The 15,837-nt window shown below is 37.8% G+C and overlaps 1 protein-coding gene across 13 annotated transcripts in view; it reads left to right on the forward strand.

The window, feature by feature from the left end:
• Dlg2 (discs large MAGUK scaffold protein 2) overlaps positions 1-15,837 on the forward strand; it is a 2,328,307-nt gene that overhangs the window by 1,858,613 nt on the left and 453,857 nt on the right. For all 13 annotated transcript variants that reach the window (XM_008844185.2, XM_029568893.1, XM_008844178.2 and 10 more), the window contains one exon: positions 7,412-7,480. In XM_008844185.2, coding sequence (XP_008842407.2) covers positions 7,412-7,480 — 69 coding nt within the window. The remainder of the gene's footprint in view (positions 1-7,411; positions 7,481-15,837) is intronic.

Below are 15,837 nucleotides of genomic sequence, written 5' to 3' on the forward strand. Positions count from 1 at the left end.
GGTATAAGCCCTGTAAGACATAAAATTGGATGAGTTTTAACCTTTAAAAAAGATCTCCGTTTCATTTTAGAATATACTGTTCCTTGCAGAAAAACTCATTGTTGTTGCTACTAACACTGAGAGGTTGGTGCTTGCATCTCTAATCTGTACATATCTGATTATTACTAGTCATATTAAATTGCACTTGGATCCTTGGTGCCTGTGTATGTCTATAAAGTCATAGGATAGATTTCAGTGGTAATGTTTATCACCTCTACTAATTAGTGTGATGTAAATTTCCATGCTTCCTCCTCAAATATAATACATTTTTTAAAAATTTGTTGATTTTCTTGTGTGTGTGTATATATCACACAGAACATCCCAAACCATCTTATTCGACTATACACCCACTTCCCAGATGGCACCCTCCCATAGCCTCCCTCCCCCTACTAGAGCCCTTATACTCTGATATCCCTGCTACCGTCTGCTTTGTTCTTGGCACCCCAGCCAATCCCCACTACTTGCCCTTCTGGTGAATCTAGTCAGCCTATCTAGAAGTCTTTGTTTTAGGAGGGTCAGCTGTTCCTCTTCTAGCAGCAATCAGTTGTCAATACTCCTTTAGATAAGTTTAGGGTCTGCTGTTCATTTTCCCAGTTCTATGCTGGTTACTATCTGGGAGTCCCTTTGGTCCCCCTGGCCAACAACTCAAAAGAAGGTATCTCATATCTGGCATTGTTGCTTGTTATGTAGCCTTTAGCTATGCTTCTGGACTCTTAAGAAATTATATTGGCCCCTTTAATATTTGATTATACTTTCCTTTTGGATGTTTAAGGCCATACAGTTGGCACAAATAAACCAATTTATTTTAACTCTTAAGGTCATTTGAGGATTTGTTCCTCAAGGGTCACATGGGCTTGTGAGGAGCCCCTGGCTCCTTTCTTTTACCAGTTCTGCCTATGTGAAGATAAGTCAAAGGTCCTGCTCGACCATGGTTGGCTTCGTTTGGAAGCATGGTGGAAGTGATTCCTCTGTGTTGACCCTCCTCTTTGTAGACTGGACACTGGTTCAAGTCTATCTGGTGGGGTTCTCAGCCTCCTTGATCAAGAGGACAGGTGACATACCACCAGTACAGGACATTTTGAGAGATGCTCATAGTCCCCTGGAACTAGTCGACCTAGGAGGGCAAGGATCAAAAACTATCCTTTATGTCCCTCTCACCAAATTAGTATAGGCCTCAAAGTATGTCTGTTAAACATCCAAGAAGGTTAGTTCCACCAGTCTGGGACTTTTAATTGCTGTGTGCCATGTAGATAAACCTTGGGCAAAGACCAGTTGTTCTCAGAGAAACCTTACCTAGACATATATTTCTTGATCTGCTATGTATAATTTGTCAGTAGGTTGTAGGAGTAATATGGTTCCCTCTGGTTTTCAAAACTAGCTAGGCATTACTTTTTTTTTGTCCTGCATCTTTCCAGCCTCATTGAGGAGGTGAAAAAGCTAGGCTATGGTAACCTGTAGTTTGTTATTTGTAGTAATACCCACAGTGTGTAGCTAGTCATGGAGAGAGAATAGGATCTACTTGGTCCTAAAAGAAAGCTGTTCTGTATGTTTGAAGAGCACCAGTCATCACTATCAAACAGCTCCTCACTCTACACAAGTATCCACCCATACAAATAGAGCTCTGAGGGTGTTGTCTGTGAGCAACAAAACTCTATTCTTATCTGTAGGTCTGGGCTATTGGAAAATCACTATATTTGTCTTCCTATGGTAAACATATCATTATATATTGTAAAAGGTTGGTTTGTTCCACATTTGCATTCTATAAGAAACTGATTGACATAGCATATGTAATATAAAAGGAGTCCAGGTTTCTGAGAATGTCACTGTGCTGTTTGTATTTGTGTGTCACTAAAACAGAAAACATAACATTATTGAGATAATTTAGGGTAGAATAATAGTTACAAGGAGGCAATCTGTGTAGTGATATTACTGAGTATTTCTGTTTTAATTATGTGGGCTGGGCCAGTAATGAGGAAGTTATCAGGGATTCCAATTATTCATTAATCATGGTTAGTAAGCTACATTGATCTTTATCCAAGAACTGTTGGTATTTTCTAATTCAGTAGAAGATAAATTATAAAGGAAAGAGTAAGAAATACAATTAGGGCTGGAGAGATGGCTCAGCAGTTAAGACACTGGCTGTTGCAGAAGACCCGGGTTTGAATCCCAGCACCCACATGGCAGCTAACAGCTGTTCATAACTCCAGTCCCAGAGGATCCAACAGCCTCTTCAGTCCTCCGTAGGCATTGCATGACACGGGTGCACTTACTTACATGCAGGCAATACACACATACACATAAAAATAATAAATAAAATATTTTTTTAAAAAAAGAAATACAATTAGAAAATAAACACATAAGGGGAAAAGTCATTTTCACTAATAAAGAAATGCCTATGGTAAAAAGTGTCACTTTGCATCTTTGAAATTTTCATGGATGTTAAAAATTATGAGCTCTGGGCACCAGCAAGATAGCTCAGTGGTTAGTAGAGGTGCTTGCTGCCACCCTGACGACCAAAGTTTGAACCCCCTGAACCCACATAGTGGAAGAACAGAACCAATCCATGTGGGTGGGTTCTGACCTCCACACACTCATCATGCCATATACAAACACATACATAAATAATAAATAAATAAATTTTGTTTTGAATTATGAAATCAGTGGTTCTAACACTAGGAAGAAACATATAGATATATACATTTTTTTCTTTTTATTGAATTTTTCTGTATTTTAAAAAATTTTTAAAAACTATATGATTAGAAGAAGCATTTCATTACAGCTTTAACATATTCAGTAACAGTAGCAAATGGGTTCAAAGTTTCTAAAGACTAGTTGGTAACGTAAATCAAAAATCTAATAAGAGTTTCCATTTGAAGGAATGAATCTAAAGGAAACTGTAGGAAGGGAAAAGTAATTCTTATCACATAGTCATTGCAGTACTGTTTGTAGTATTAAAATAATAGAAATAACCTAACTATCCAACAACAAAGAAGAGCTAAATAATAAATTACATCTGAATAGGAAGTAATATCATATAAAACCAAATAACAAATACTATCTTGTGTGTGTGTGGTCTGTGTATATATAAAGCTATGTAAATGTATATTGATGTGTAGGGAGTCAACAAGAACTGAAAGTACACATGGTGTTGAAAGAAAAGCTATAGACTGATTTCTTGACCCACAATTTGTGAGCTATTAATTTCTCTGTGTTTTATTTTCTTACATATAAAATAAATGGGCTCATATCTACCCCATAAGACAGCCATGAGAATTAAATTAAATAACACTGTGAAGTCTGACAGAATATAAAACTATGGGTGAATTTTTTTACTTTATCTTTTTTAATATTTTATTATTTTTATTTTATGTATATGAGTGTATTGCCTGCATGTGTGTAAGTGCACTCATGTCATGCAATGTCTGTGGAGGTCAGAAGAGAGCACTGGATCTCCTGGAACTGTGGTTACAGATGTTTGTTAGCTCCCATTTGAGTGCTGGGAATTTAACCTGTGTCCTCTGCAAGAACTGTCAGTGCTCTTAACCTCTGAGCTGTCTCTTCAGTCCTTTTATACTTTATCTTTTATTGTCATTAATTTTAAAAATTAATTTATTTTATACATTTGACATAAATTATCATGTTGTAGGGAACACATAGATAGTAAAAGGGTCACTGTAATGAGTCAAAGTAGCTATTCCTCTTCTAGTTGCCCTTTTATATCGTTTTGCTTTTGAGGCAAGAGCAGCTAAAATCTCATTTAGCATGAATCTCATCCACAGTACAGTTTTATTACCTACAGCCTTCATGGACTACATTAGATCACTAAACTTGTTTATCCCATATATGTTCTACTTTGTATTCCTCATGATTTCATAATGTTTTTATAATAGAAAATATATTTCAATTTCATATTTAACAGCAAGGCTATATTTTTTGCAGAAATACATAGCTGTAGTATTGACTTACAGCTAACTGAAGAAATCTAAACAAGTGGCCTTACTTACACCTAAATAATTCAAAGTATACTCTCTGCTAACTCATATGCCTATTGTTTTGATAACTACATAACTTTTACCATGTGACATCCCGTATTCTAAACACTATTCACTGAAACCTTATGACAACCTTACGAAGAAAGCATTATTACCATCCAAACCCAACAGATGAGAAACTGGCATGCCAAGAGGTTTAAGTGGGGTGAAGTTAGTAGAAAAGCACAGAAGTTCAGGTGAGGTGCAGATCGTGCGATGTGGTGGGGTCAGGACCTGTTCTCAGGCAAGCTGATTCATGGTCTAAACACTGCTGCTTCTACATTGACTTCTCAGAACATCTTCACCAAGGATATGTGTGAGGGATACAGGAAATAAAAGTACATTCCTCTGCTTGAGGAACACCATTCCTTGGGCTTCAGCTAAGTTCTTATAATTCTATTCCCTTAATCTTAGACAAATGTCATCCATGTCGCAAACTAAAAATAGTCTCAGAGAGACATCCATTCTCACCTTTAATATCTAAGATTCTGAATGAACATCTCCGCAGTGGCAATACCAGTGTTTTCAAGTGAGACATCCTAAAGCTTTGCAAAAACACCTAATGCTTTCCAAATATTAGACTACAGTTTCTTCTCACACATATATGTATTTGTGCACATACTCATTTGCCACATGTGTGTAACTAACATTTCAACTAAAATAACAAACTAATTCCACAACCATAAAGTATATATATTCATTCAGATACAGTTTTGCTGTTGAATTATGTTGTACTTTATTCAGAATGAAAGTTTCTTCTGCGTCTTTTCTAAGTGGCTACAAAATCAGTTTAGATGTCAATTCAGCCAGAGTTTTTCACCATAGGACTTTAAGCAAGCATTTAAACCTCTTTCTCCTTCAATTTTTCTATCTATTAAATAGGATCTAACTCACAGATTTTGTACAAACAAAAGGCATAAGCATATACGGCCATTTTAGAAGTCATTTGCTGATATAAGTGATCATTAATTAAATTTTTATTTCTACTACTTAGATACAAAATTAATCCTGCAAAATGAAATCAAAACAAAATAATGAATTACATCAAATTCTAACACTTTATTCAATTGGAAGTCCTATTTTTCAAGTGTTTGTTTTACCAAACAGCCGAATCATTACTAATTAATTTTATGAATAAATGTTGCATAGTTTAACTAATAAATGAATTATGCTTATTTATAGATTAGTCTGTATAAATTTTTGTTAGAAACACAATTTGGAAGCTTAAAAAAGTATATTGCAGGGATGGAGAGATGGTTCAGTAGTTAAGAGCACTGAGAGTTCTTACAGAGGACCCAGGTTCAAGTCCCAACACCCACATGGGTAGCTGACAACCATCCGTAACTCTAGCTTTAGGGGAATTTGACACTCTCTTCTGACATTTGCAGACATTACATGACATGGATGCACTTATATACATGCAGGCAATGTACTCATACACATAAAAATAAAATATTTAAAAAATAAAAATATATTTCTCACTTTTAAGATGCTGCTGCTGAAGACAGGATATACTTCAAACATAGGACTTGGAGCAATGGAGCAAGAACTGACCTGGAAGCCTTTTACCTGAAGTTTAGCTCCATAGTTCTGGAGGATACTGTGCAAGTTTCTAAGGGAGAAAATCAATCAATGGTTCAACCTAGCCCTAAATCCTAATAACCATGACTGGCACAACAAACAGTAGTGGCACTGTTATCTTGGGGGTAATCAACAGTTGTCTAATTGGACTTAAAGCCCTCACAAAGGAAGTGAAGTCACAGGTGGCACTATAAACACAACCAAATACACATGCTGGAGAGGTCATAGATCCTAGAGAAAACCCTACCTCTGTCATATCCCTAGACAAATGGAACTTCTTATCATGCTCAATATGGATCCATACATTTACAGACAAGTATATCATACACCACTCATCAAAGAAGCTTCTTTTGCAACACATGGATGCTATTGCAGAATCCCACATATGTCTGAGAGATGCCCAGTCCTAGATGACATATCTACAGTGGAACCTCTACATCTACATGGAACATGGCAGAACTGGGGTGGGGGCCATAGAGAGAAAACTAGTGCATCCCTCAATGCTCACTAGTAAAGATTCCTTATACAACAGAGTACAGTACAGACAAAAAGTCACAACTGACCAACTTTTAAAGAATAAGAGACTGTGAAGGGTATGTCCCTGGATAGGAATCCTGTATCAAACCTCTCCCACTCCTGGCTCAGGGACTATTGGGGAAGAAGGGCTAAAAAGATTGTAAGAGCCGGGGTTGGGCCATGAGCATAGGGAAGCAGAGGCTTTCAAGACACTGGAAGTTTACCCATGAACTTGTGGCAGTGGTGGCAACAACCACAGGACCCATGACAACTCAGTCAGACAAGGGCCCAGAGGGGAGTGAGGGAAATAGGTGGTAGGTTGGACCTAGTCTGGGAGCTGTTTGAAACTGAGTTCTACTGGGTGAGGGAGAGTAGGCTTACCAACAATCTCTAGATACGCTGACTAGACTCCAGTGGATGAATTTGCACTGAAGGACATCTGGGTACAAATGCTTGACTGGATAGGACAACATGTATGGCAGAATGCATGAGATTCAGTTGGGGGGGGTGGAGGGCATAGATGGAGGGAGAGAGTATAAGTTTGATTAAGAACTGTTGTATGATATGTACAAAAGCTCAAGATTTTTTTTAATGATTTGATCTGCTGAGTGCTCCTTACGTGTGCATGAGTGTAGGATTATCTACTGAACATGAGTAAGCTCTCAGATGCTGCATCCCTGAAGAAAACTGACTCTCCCACCCCAGCAACCACGTTTCCAGTAATTCCGCAGATAGCAGTGGGACCTCAACCCTACTGCCATTCATGCAGGGATTTTGGCCTGATGTGGTGCAGGTCTTGAGCATTTAGTCCTAGCAACTGTGAGTCTATGTATACAATGGCCCTGTCATGACCAGCAAATACTGTTTAGCTGTAGATATCCACTAACTCTGGCATGTATGAAATTCTAAACATTAAAATGTACATTGCATGATAATCAGATTTATATTTTATGCTCTGTGTTATCTCATTTGAAGGGGGGACAATTACTTTTTCTAAATATGTTTCTTTTCATGGTAACTTATCACTTAAGGCTTACTCTGGAATAATACATGTTGAAATCAAATTACAAAGAAGTCTTAACCCTACTCTGCAGAGTGCTACGGTTTGGGTGGAGGGGGTTGGTAGACGATGATTCTTATCAGCTACACGTTTAATCTCTACAGTATCTTTCAATTTTCTTGACAATAAGACTTGTTAAAATATTTAAATTAATGATCCAAGTTTTTTCTGTCTTTTCTTACAGTCATTCCCAACACAGCACTGCAACCCGTCAGCCTTCAGTGACTCTCCAGAGGGCCATCTCCTTGGAAGGGTAAGAGAACCAGCTCTTAAGCTCGAGTAAACTACCTTTAACCATAGAATCCTGCCTCTCCCCCTTTCCTGTCTCCTCTTCCTCCTCTTCTTTCTCCTCTTTCTTCCCTTCTATTTCTCTTTCTCCCTCTTCCTTTTCCTTTCAATTATTTGTGAAACTCGTGTTGTATGTTGAGCACCATGGCAGGTGCTAGATTTAACAAGGTAAATGTAAAATCTCACCTTTCTTCATTGAATTCATTGTGAGTGACAAATATGAATAGATGTCTGTAATATGGTATAAGCATTACCCTCTAGAAAAGGTGTGTGAAAGATTAATAGAGGACCCGGAGTGGGTACTTGACAGACTCAGCATCAAAGTGGTAAAAAGAAGAAAAGAGAGAGAAATAATCTAATTTTTTGGCTCTATCCCCACCCCCGATATAATTCTTGAGCTAAGAACTGAAGTCTCTTCGGACAGTTGCCCAATAGTACACATTCATGAATATTCCTTCAAGAAAATAGTGAAGAAATATTGAGTGTATATTAGGTCCCAGGGTACACCTATTTTTCTTTATATAGATCTTCTATGTTCATATATATATATATATATATATATATATAATCCTATGAGATAGCTATCCATTTTTGTAAATCTTGATTCTCAGAGGCATTAAGCATTTTTTTGCATGGACACTTACATTTAAAAAAATAGTACAGCTTATATTTGAAAGCATATCTGACTCGGTTGTACAGACCTGTCCACTATAAGGTTATATGAAAAGACTTCACTGATCTGGAGAGAACTGGTTGCACTATTCCTAAGCCACATTTATACTGTTACATATGACAAAGACTTTCTAAGGTATAAAGTTATACAGTTAGAAAGATATTAATGTTAGAGATCACTAAACAGGGTCAGTAACGTGTATGAGATGGCCTCAAGGTCTGATGTGGCTAAGATGTTACACAAAGACTGAACTGCTGACGACCCTGAAGGATGGGTCCTTCTAAGGTATTTGCACTCCTTTTCTGTCTTTTTATTGAAAGGAGCTTATCAACAGCTTGCCTAATAAGCATTTTGTTTTGCCTAGTCCGCTCTTTTCCACTCGAGTTAAATGAACTCTGCTACAGACATAATCACTAATTCTAATTCTCTGATAATAAGAAGTAGCCAAAGGGAAGAAGAGTGTTGAACTCATCAACTTTCTGTAAAGTACCAAGAACTTAACAGCTCTTTGGTATGTACTGGTGTTCTGGAAATAAGACTAATAGGCGGAATAGATTTGTGTAAATGTAATGAGTTTGAAGACCCACTTTTAATACTTAATCTCAAATACATGTATTTATTTATTTTATATAAAATACCTCTGTGTGCTGAAATAATTTAACATCAATGGAACATTGAAAAGGGACTATATCAGGGCTGGAGAGATGACTCAACAGTTAAGAGCACTGGCTGTTTTGCAGAGGACCTAGATTCAGTTCCCAGCACCCACATGGCAGCAAATAACTGTCCTGAACTTGAATTCCAAGGAATCCAATGCCCTCTTCTGACCTCCAGAGACACTGCCCAACAGGAGTGCACTCACTTACATGCAAGCAATGCACTCATACATATGAAATAAAAATAATAAGTAAAATATTTATTTTTGGTCTTTTGAGGCAGGGTCTCCTTATAGCCCCAGCTGGCCTGAAACTTGCTATGTAGACCAGGCTGGCCTTAAACTCACAGAGATCTGCCTGCCTCTGCCTCCCAAATGCTGGGTTTAAAGGTGTATGACACCACCCCAGCTATAAAATATTTTTAAGAAAAAAAACAAAGAAAAGTTCTCTGAAAAACTCAGCACACTACAGCTATTGCTATGTGCCCAATTGATGCTATATGAAGATAATGTCGCATGTAATCATGGTCATGAATCACATAGTGCAAGAGTTATTTTCCATTTGACATAAACCAGTGAGTCTTTAGCAAGTTTGCCATTAAGATATTAAATTGCCTAAAGTAGTCAATCAACTGGCATTGGAAATTCCATATTTTTAAAATTCTCCCTAAGTCTTTTGTAAAAATAAAATAGCTACATAAAATGATTTAAATGAATGTAGTTTAATAGGTCATATAGTTATATAATTTTCACCTAGATTTCTATATTTATGACATAAAATAAGTGAACATATTTCTGATTTCCAGTTAATTTGATCCATGGAGACCGAAAAACTGTCTGAGTCCTCTACCATGGAGTCATTGCTGGTTTTAAATTGATATCTGAATCATCTTTGCACCGGATAAAACAAGGCAGAATCCCCGTTAACAGTGTGTACCTTGTGCTTTCAGTTCAGTTTGACAGACACAACCTTAATCTCCTTTTCCTCCTGAATCTGTATTAAAAGGAAAGTAATGGAATTTTAAAGGGGACAGTCCCATAGTGATAAAGAAAATGGAATGGTGCAGCAAGGATCAAAATGTCACTGAAAGCCGAGGGAAGAGTAGCGGTGGGTGAAGCAGAACAAAGAATCCCCAGCCTGATATCACCCAGGGAAGCAGGCCCAAGGACTGGGTGACCCCTGGGATGCTCTTCCCATCTTGAGTAATTGCCTCCCCTTCTCCATGGGTGTTATGTCCCAACCCCCATTAATACTGCTTTTTCTATCTTTACTAAGCACATACCAATACACTGTGGATTTATCTTTTGCAGTTTGAGATATAGCAAAACTAGCTTGAATTTCTTTCCTCTTCAAAATTTCATGGATGACTGATTCTTTTGTGGTTTTATGTGTTTGTTTTCCTGGATCTTCACAATGATTTTTTTCTTCTTTCCTTTAAGAGTTTTCCTTTATTCAGTGAAAAATAGACATTCTTGCCCTCTTTTGACATACCTACATTGTCTGCATTGCTACACTCATGATTTGGGGTCATTATTAAGTAAATCAAGGGCTACTTGAACACAAGCACTATGATACCGGTGGTCAGTCCAAGAACTGAGACAGCTCCTAGATGACTGATGTGCAGGTAGCATATACAGCATTGTCACACTGAACAAAAGGATGATTCACACCCTAGGCAGATGGAGCAGATTCCTTTACACTGCTCAGAATGTTATATGATTTAAAAAATTAGCAGATTATTATTTCTGGAGTTATCCACTTACTATTTTTAGACCATGGTTGACAAGTGACTAACTGACATCACAGAAAGCAAAGACACAGAAAAAGGAACACTATTCTGTATAAATAACAACTCCTAGATTTATGTTTCTCTGAATATCACACATTAAAAACAACTACAGTGCAGTCTCAGTATATGGAAGGACCTACATCTCGCAGTGAACAGTTCTGCTTGGCTGTACCTTGGACGCATAGAAGCCCTAATGACAGGACACAGGATTGAGCAGATTCTGAGAATGGAATGAAGAGGCTCCCACCTAGCAAACACACCTTTGTGTGCACAGGGTTATTACAGAGCTGCATAGGCAAGTCCTTTGAACCTATATTTTTTTTAAAAAAGAATCTGAAGAAAAACATTCTTGCTCTTCTGCGAGGCTACAAGCTAATTTGCATGTTGGCCTCCATAGCAAATCCTTTTGCATCAATGCCTGGTAATTGGGGCAGCTGCAGATTTGTTCACCTAGCTGAACACTTTCATTTTTAAAAAAATAAAAAGCAATCCTGGAATATCACCAAATCACCAGGATGGATAGCAATTTCCAGACTGATCTGGGCTGCATTTCAGTGAATGAATGAATGAATGAATGAATGAACGAACGAGTGAGCGAACACATACACACTTGTGACTCTTAGGACTTTTGAGGAGAAGCTGGGAAGCAAGTGAAATAGAATGGGGAAGAAAAATACTTTAAAAAAGACTTTATACGGACCCTTTGAAAGCTTTTTCTAAAAAGTTTTTATTGAGCTTTTGTACATTTCATGAAACAGTTCTTAATCAAATTTAGACCCCCTCTCCCATCCATGCTCTACCAACTACCCCCACTGGACCTCATGTATTACACTGTAGGTGTTAAGTACTAACCAGTCAAGCATTTGTACCTAGATACCCATGCTAGTTCACTCACTGCACTGGAGACTAGTCAGTCCATCTAGAGATGGTAAGTAAGGCATACACGCTTTCACCCAGTAGTAATCAGGTTCCAGTAGTTCCCAGCCTAGGGAGGGCCTGCCACCCATTTCCCTCACTCTACTCTGGGCCCTTGCCTAAATGAGTTGGCAGGAGTCCTTTGCTCAATGCCACCATTGCCACTGTGCTAGTTCACATGTACAAGCTTTTGAGTGCATCACACTCTGTTATATAAGGAGGCTTCATTGGTGAGAACTGAGAGATTCACTAATTTTCTCTGTACCTGCCATTCCATGAGTCTTAGGTGTAGAGATTCCACTGTAGATATGTCCCTGGGGCTGAACATCTCTCAGATGTGTATTTTGTGTCTGCCCAATTGTAGGATTCTGCAGTAGCCTCCATATGTTGCAAAAAGAAGCTTCTTTGATGAGTGGTGTACAGTATGCTTGTCTGTAAATATACGGATCCATATTTAGCATATGGTAAATTTCATTTGTCTAGAGATGGGGTTTTCTCTAGGATCTATGATCTCTCCAACCATATATATTTGGCTGAGTTTACAGTGACACCTGTAAGTTTACTCCCATTGAGAGAGCTTCAAGTTCAATTAGACAGTTGTACCAATAGTACAAGCCACCTGTTTGCTGTGCTAGTCCTTATGGTTATTAGACATTACAGCTGAGTTGGACCATTGATTGATCTTCTCCCTTAGCACCTTCCATAGTATCCTTCAGACCTATAAGAGCTAAACTTCAGGTCGAAGACTTCCAGTCAGTTCCTGCTCCATTGCTCAAAGTCTGTTCCCTATCCCCATCTTTCAGGTTCTTTCTTTTCCTTTAACTCCGTGTTTCCCTTCTGTTTTTTTCTGACTCCTGATATTACATCAGGATATATACTCACATATAAGGGATTGGTGCTATGATCTGCAAATGAGGGAAAACATGTGTTGCTTGTTTTTCTGTTTGTGCTACTTCACTTGGTATAATAGTCTCTAGTTCCATCCATTTACCTGCAAATTTCATAGTTTCAGCTTTTCTTACTGCTGAGTAGAGCTCCATTGTGTACCACATTCTCATTATCCACTCGTCAGTTGAGGGACATTTAGGTTGTTTCCATTTCTTAGCTATTGTGAAAAGAGCAACAGCAAATATGGATGTATCTCTAGAGTAGGATGAGTCCTTTGGGTATATACCATAGAGTGGTATAACCGGATCATATGGTAGATTCATTTTTAGGTAGGTTTTTTTTTTTTTCGGTCATCCAATACAATAGGCATCTATGTTATTTATTAGTTACAGTAAAGCTTCCTTTTCTCAATGCCTTTAAAAGTAGAAGTAATTTGATCCAAACTCCAAGCACTGAGAGTAGTAGTTTTCATTATCAAATAATTTTAATTAATTAATTTCCATAGTCACACATACACACTTTTCTCTACTTGAGGTTGTAGAGGTGGGGTTGAGGAATTTGGTTAATGTGTGCACATCTGACTTCAAGCAAAACAAGCCTAGCAATGGATATGATAATCCAGATCTGATATACACAAAAACAATATGTTAATTAACAAAGTTGTAGGCACTACGAGCAAGGTCTTCTGGGTAGAGTCATTGAAAAGCTGCATTTCTTGTAGCAAATTTTAAAGTGACAAGAAGTCAGCTAAAGGCTGGTCATTTCTTTATTGTTAGTCATGCTTCTGTGATCCCCGTCTCCATGCCTGTTTGCCACTGAAGAAATGTTCATGTCCTAAGTCTTGAATGTCTTCCCTCTTTTTTAAAATTATTTATTCTATAGCCACATGATTAAAAGAAGCATTACATTACAGCATTAACATATTCAATAACAATTTTGAGAGCAAAGATGCATCTCTTTCAAAAGTGGCTGTAAATTTTTAGCTTCACAGTTGAATTAATACAGTTATACAACATTGAACTCAGTATAAACCCTATAAGACATAAAATTGAATGAGGTTTTAACATTTTTTTAAAAAGATCTCCATTTCATTTTAAAGTATACTGTTTCATACAGAAAAACTCATTTTTAATGCTACTAACGCTTAGATATTTGCACATGTGTCTCTAATCTCTATGTATCTGATTATTACTAGTCACAATTGGTTACACTCGGATCCTTGGCACCTGGGTATAGCTATAAAGTCATCAGGTAGATTTCAATGGTAATGTTTTTCACCTCTACTAATTAACATGAAGCAAATTTTTATGCTTCTTCCTCAACTGTAACTCATTTTTTTATTTGTTGATTTTTTTCGTGTGTATTTCATACAGAACATCCCAAATAATCTTATTCATCTATATACCCACTTCCCAAATGGCACCCACCCATAGCGTCTGGAGCCCATACACTCTGTCATCCCTGTTACTGTCCACTGTGTTGTCGGCACCCTAGCCATTCTCCAGTGCTTGTCCATCCACTGAATCTAGTCAGCCTGCCTAGAGTTCCTTGTTTTAGGAAGATCAGCTGTTCTCATCTAGCAGCAATCAGTTGCCAATATTCTTTTAGGTAAGATTGGGGTCTGCTGTTCATTTTCCCAGTTCTATGCTGGGTTACTATCTGGGAGTCTCTTAGGCCACCCCAGCCAACAAATCAAAGGAAGGTATTTCCTGTCTGGCATTGTTGCTTGTTATGTAGACTTTAGTTATACACATGGACTCTTAAAGAATTATATTGATCCTTTTAATCTTTGGTTATACTTTCCTTTTGGGTGTTTAAGACTCTACAGTTGGCCCAGATAAACCAATTTATTTTTACTCTTAAGGCCATTTGAGGATCTTTACCTCAGGGGAGAGAAACCCTGGCTCCTTTGTTTTATCAGTTCCATCTATGTGAAGATAAGTCAAAGGTCCTGCTCTGACCATGGCTGGCTTCACTTGGAAGCATGAAGGAAATGTTTCCTCTGTGTTGACCATCCTATTTCTAGACTGGACACTGGTTCAAGTCCATTTGATGGGGTCTCCATGGCCTCCTTGATCAAGAGGACAGGTGATTCACCTCAGTTACAGGACATTTTGAAAGATGATCATAGTCCCCTGGAACTTAGTTGACCTAGGAGGGCACGGAACAAAACCTGTCCTTTATGTACCTCTGAGCAAATTAGTATAGGCCTCTAAGTAAGGCTGTTAAACATCCAAGATGATGAGTTCTACCAGTCTGGTACATTTAATTACCATGTGCCATGTAGATACAGCTTGGATGAAGACCAAACGTTTTCAAATAAACCTTGCCTAAATATATATATATATCTTGAGCTACTTGTATGTGTAATTTGTCAGTAGGTTGTTTGACTAATTTGGTTCCCTCTGATTTTTTAAAAACTAGGCATTATTTATCTCTTTCATTGTCTACCACCATGGTTTCCCCATTTAAAGTATCCCCATTTTTCCCATTTCTCCCTTAATAATAGCCTTCTCCTATGGTCCTACCTGACTTGAGCGCCTTCTTTCCCTTTATCCCCTACATTCCTGTATAACCTTCCCTCCCCCCACCCCTTAAAATAACCCCATTTTAATCCATATCTCCCTTATTAAGATCTGTTTCCTACTGTTCTTCTCTTTCAGATTCTTTCTTTTCCTTTACCTCTCTGGTTCCTTTTCATTATCCTGGTTCCTGTAGTTATGTCTGGATACATACGTATCAGGATTTGGTGCTCATATCCACATATGAGGGAGAACATGCATTGTTTTTTGTTTTTTTGTTTTTTTCTGAGTCTGTGTTACTTCACTTAGTATAACAGTTTCTATGCTTAGTATAAAAGTTTCAAGTTCCATCCATTTATGGGCAAATTTCATGATTTCATCTTTCTTTACTGCTGAGTAAAACTCCATTGTATAAATGAACCACATTTTCATTATCCACTCGTCAATTGAGGGACACTTAGGTTGCTTCCATCTCTTAGCTATTGTGAAAAGAGCAGCAATAAACATGGATGCACAAGTGTCTCTGCACTAGGATAAGTTCTTTGGGTATATGCCAAGGAGTGCTATAACTGGGTCAAATGGTAGGTTCATTTGTATTTTTTTAAGAGTTCTCCACACTTCTTTCCATAGGGGTTGTACAAATTTACAGTCCCACCAGCAGCAGATGAACGTTCCCCTTTCCCCACATCCTCTCCAACATTTGGTATCATTTGTTCTCTTTGATCTTAGCCAGTCTGACTCAGGTAAGATGAAATCTTAAAGTGGTTTTAATTTGCATTTCCCTAATTGCTAGTGATGATGAACACCTTTTAAGATGCTTCTTAGCCATCTTTATTTCTTCTTTTGAGAACTCTCTGTTCAGTTCCTTAGCCCATCTTT

This window comes from Nannospalax galili, unplaced genomic scaffold (genome assembly GCF_000622305.1).
Source record: "Nannospalax galili isolate Female #2095 unplaced genomic scaffold, S.galili_v1.0 scaffold278, whole genome shotgun sequence".
NCBI classification, from domain to species: Eukaryota; Metazoa; Chordata; class Mammalia; order Rodentia; family Spalacidae; genus Nannospalax; species Nannospalax galili.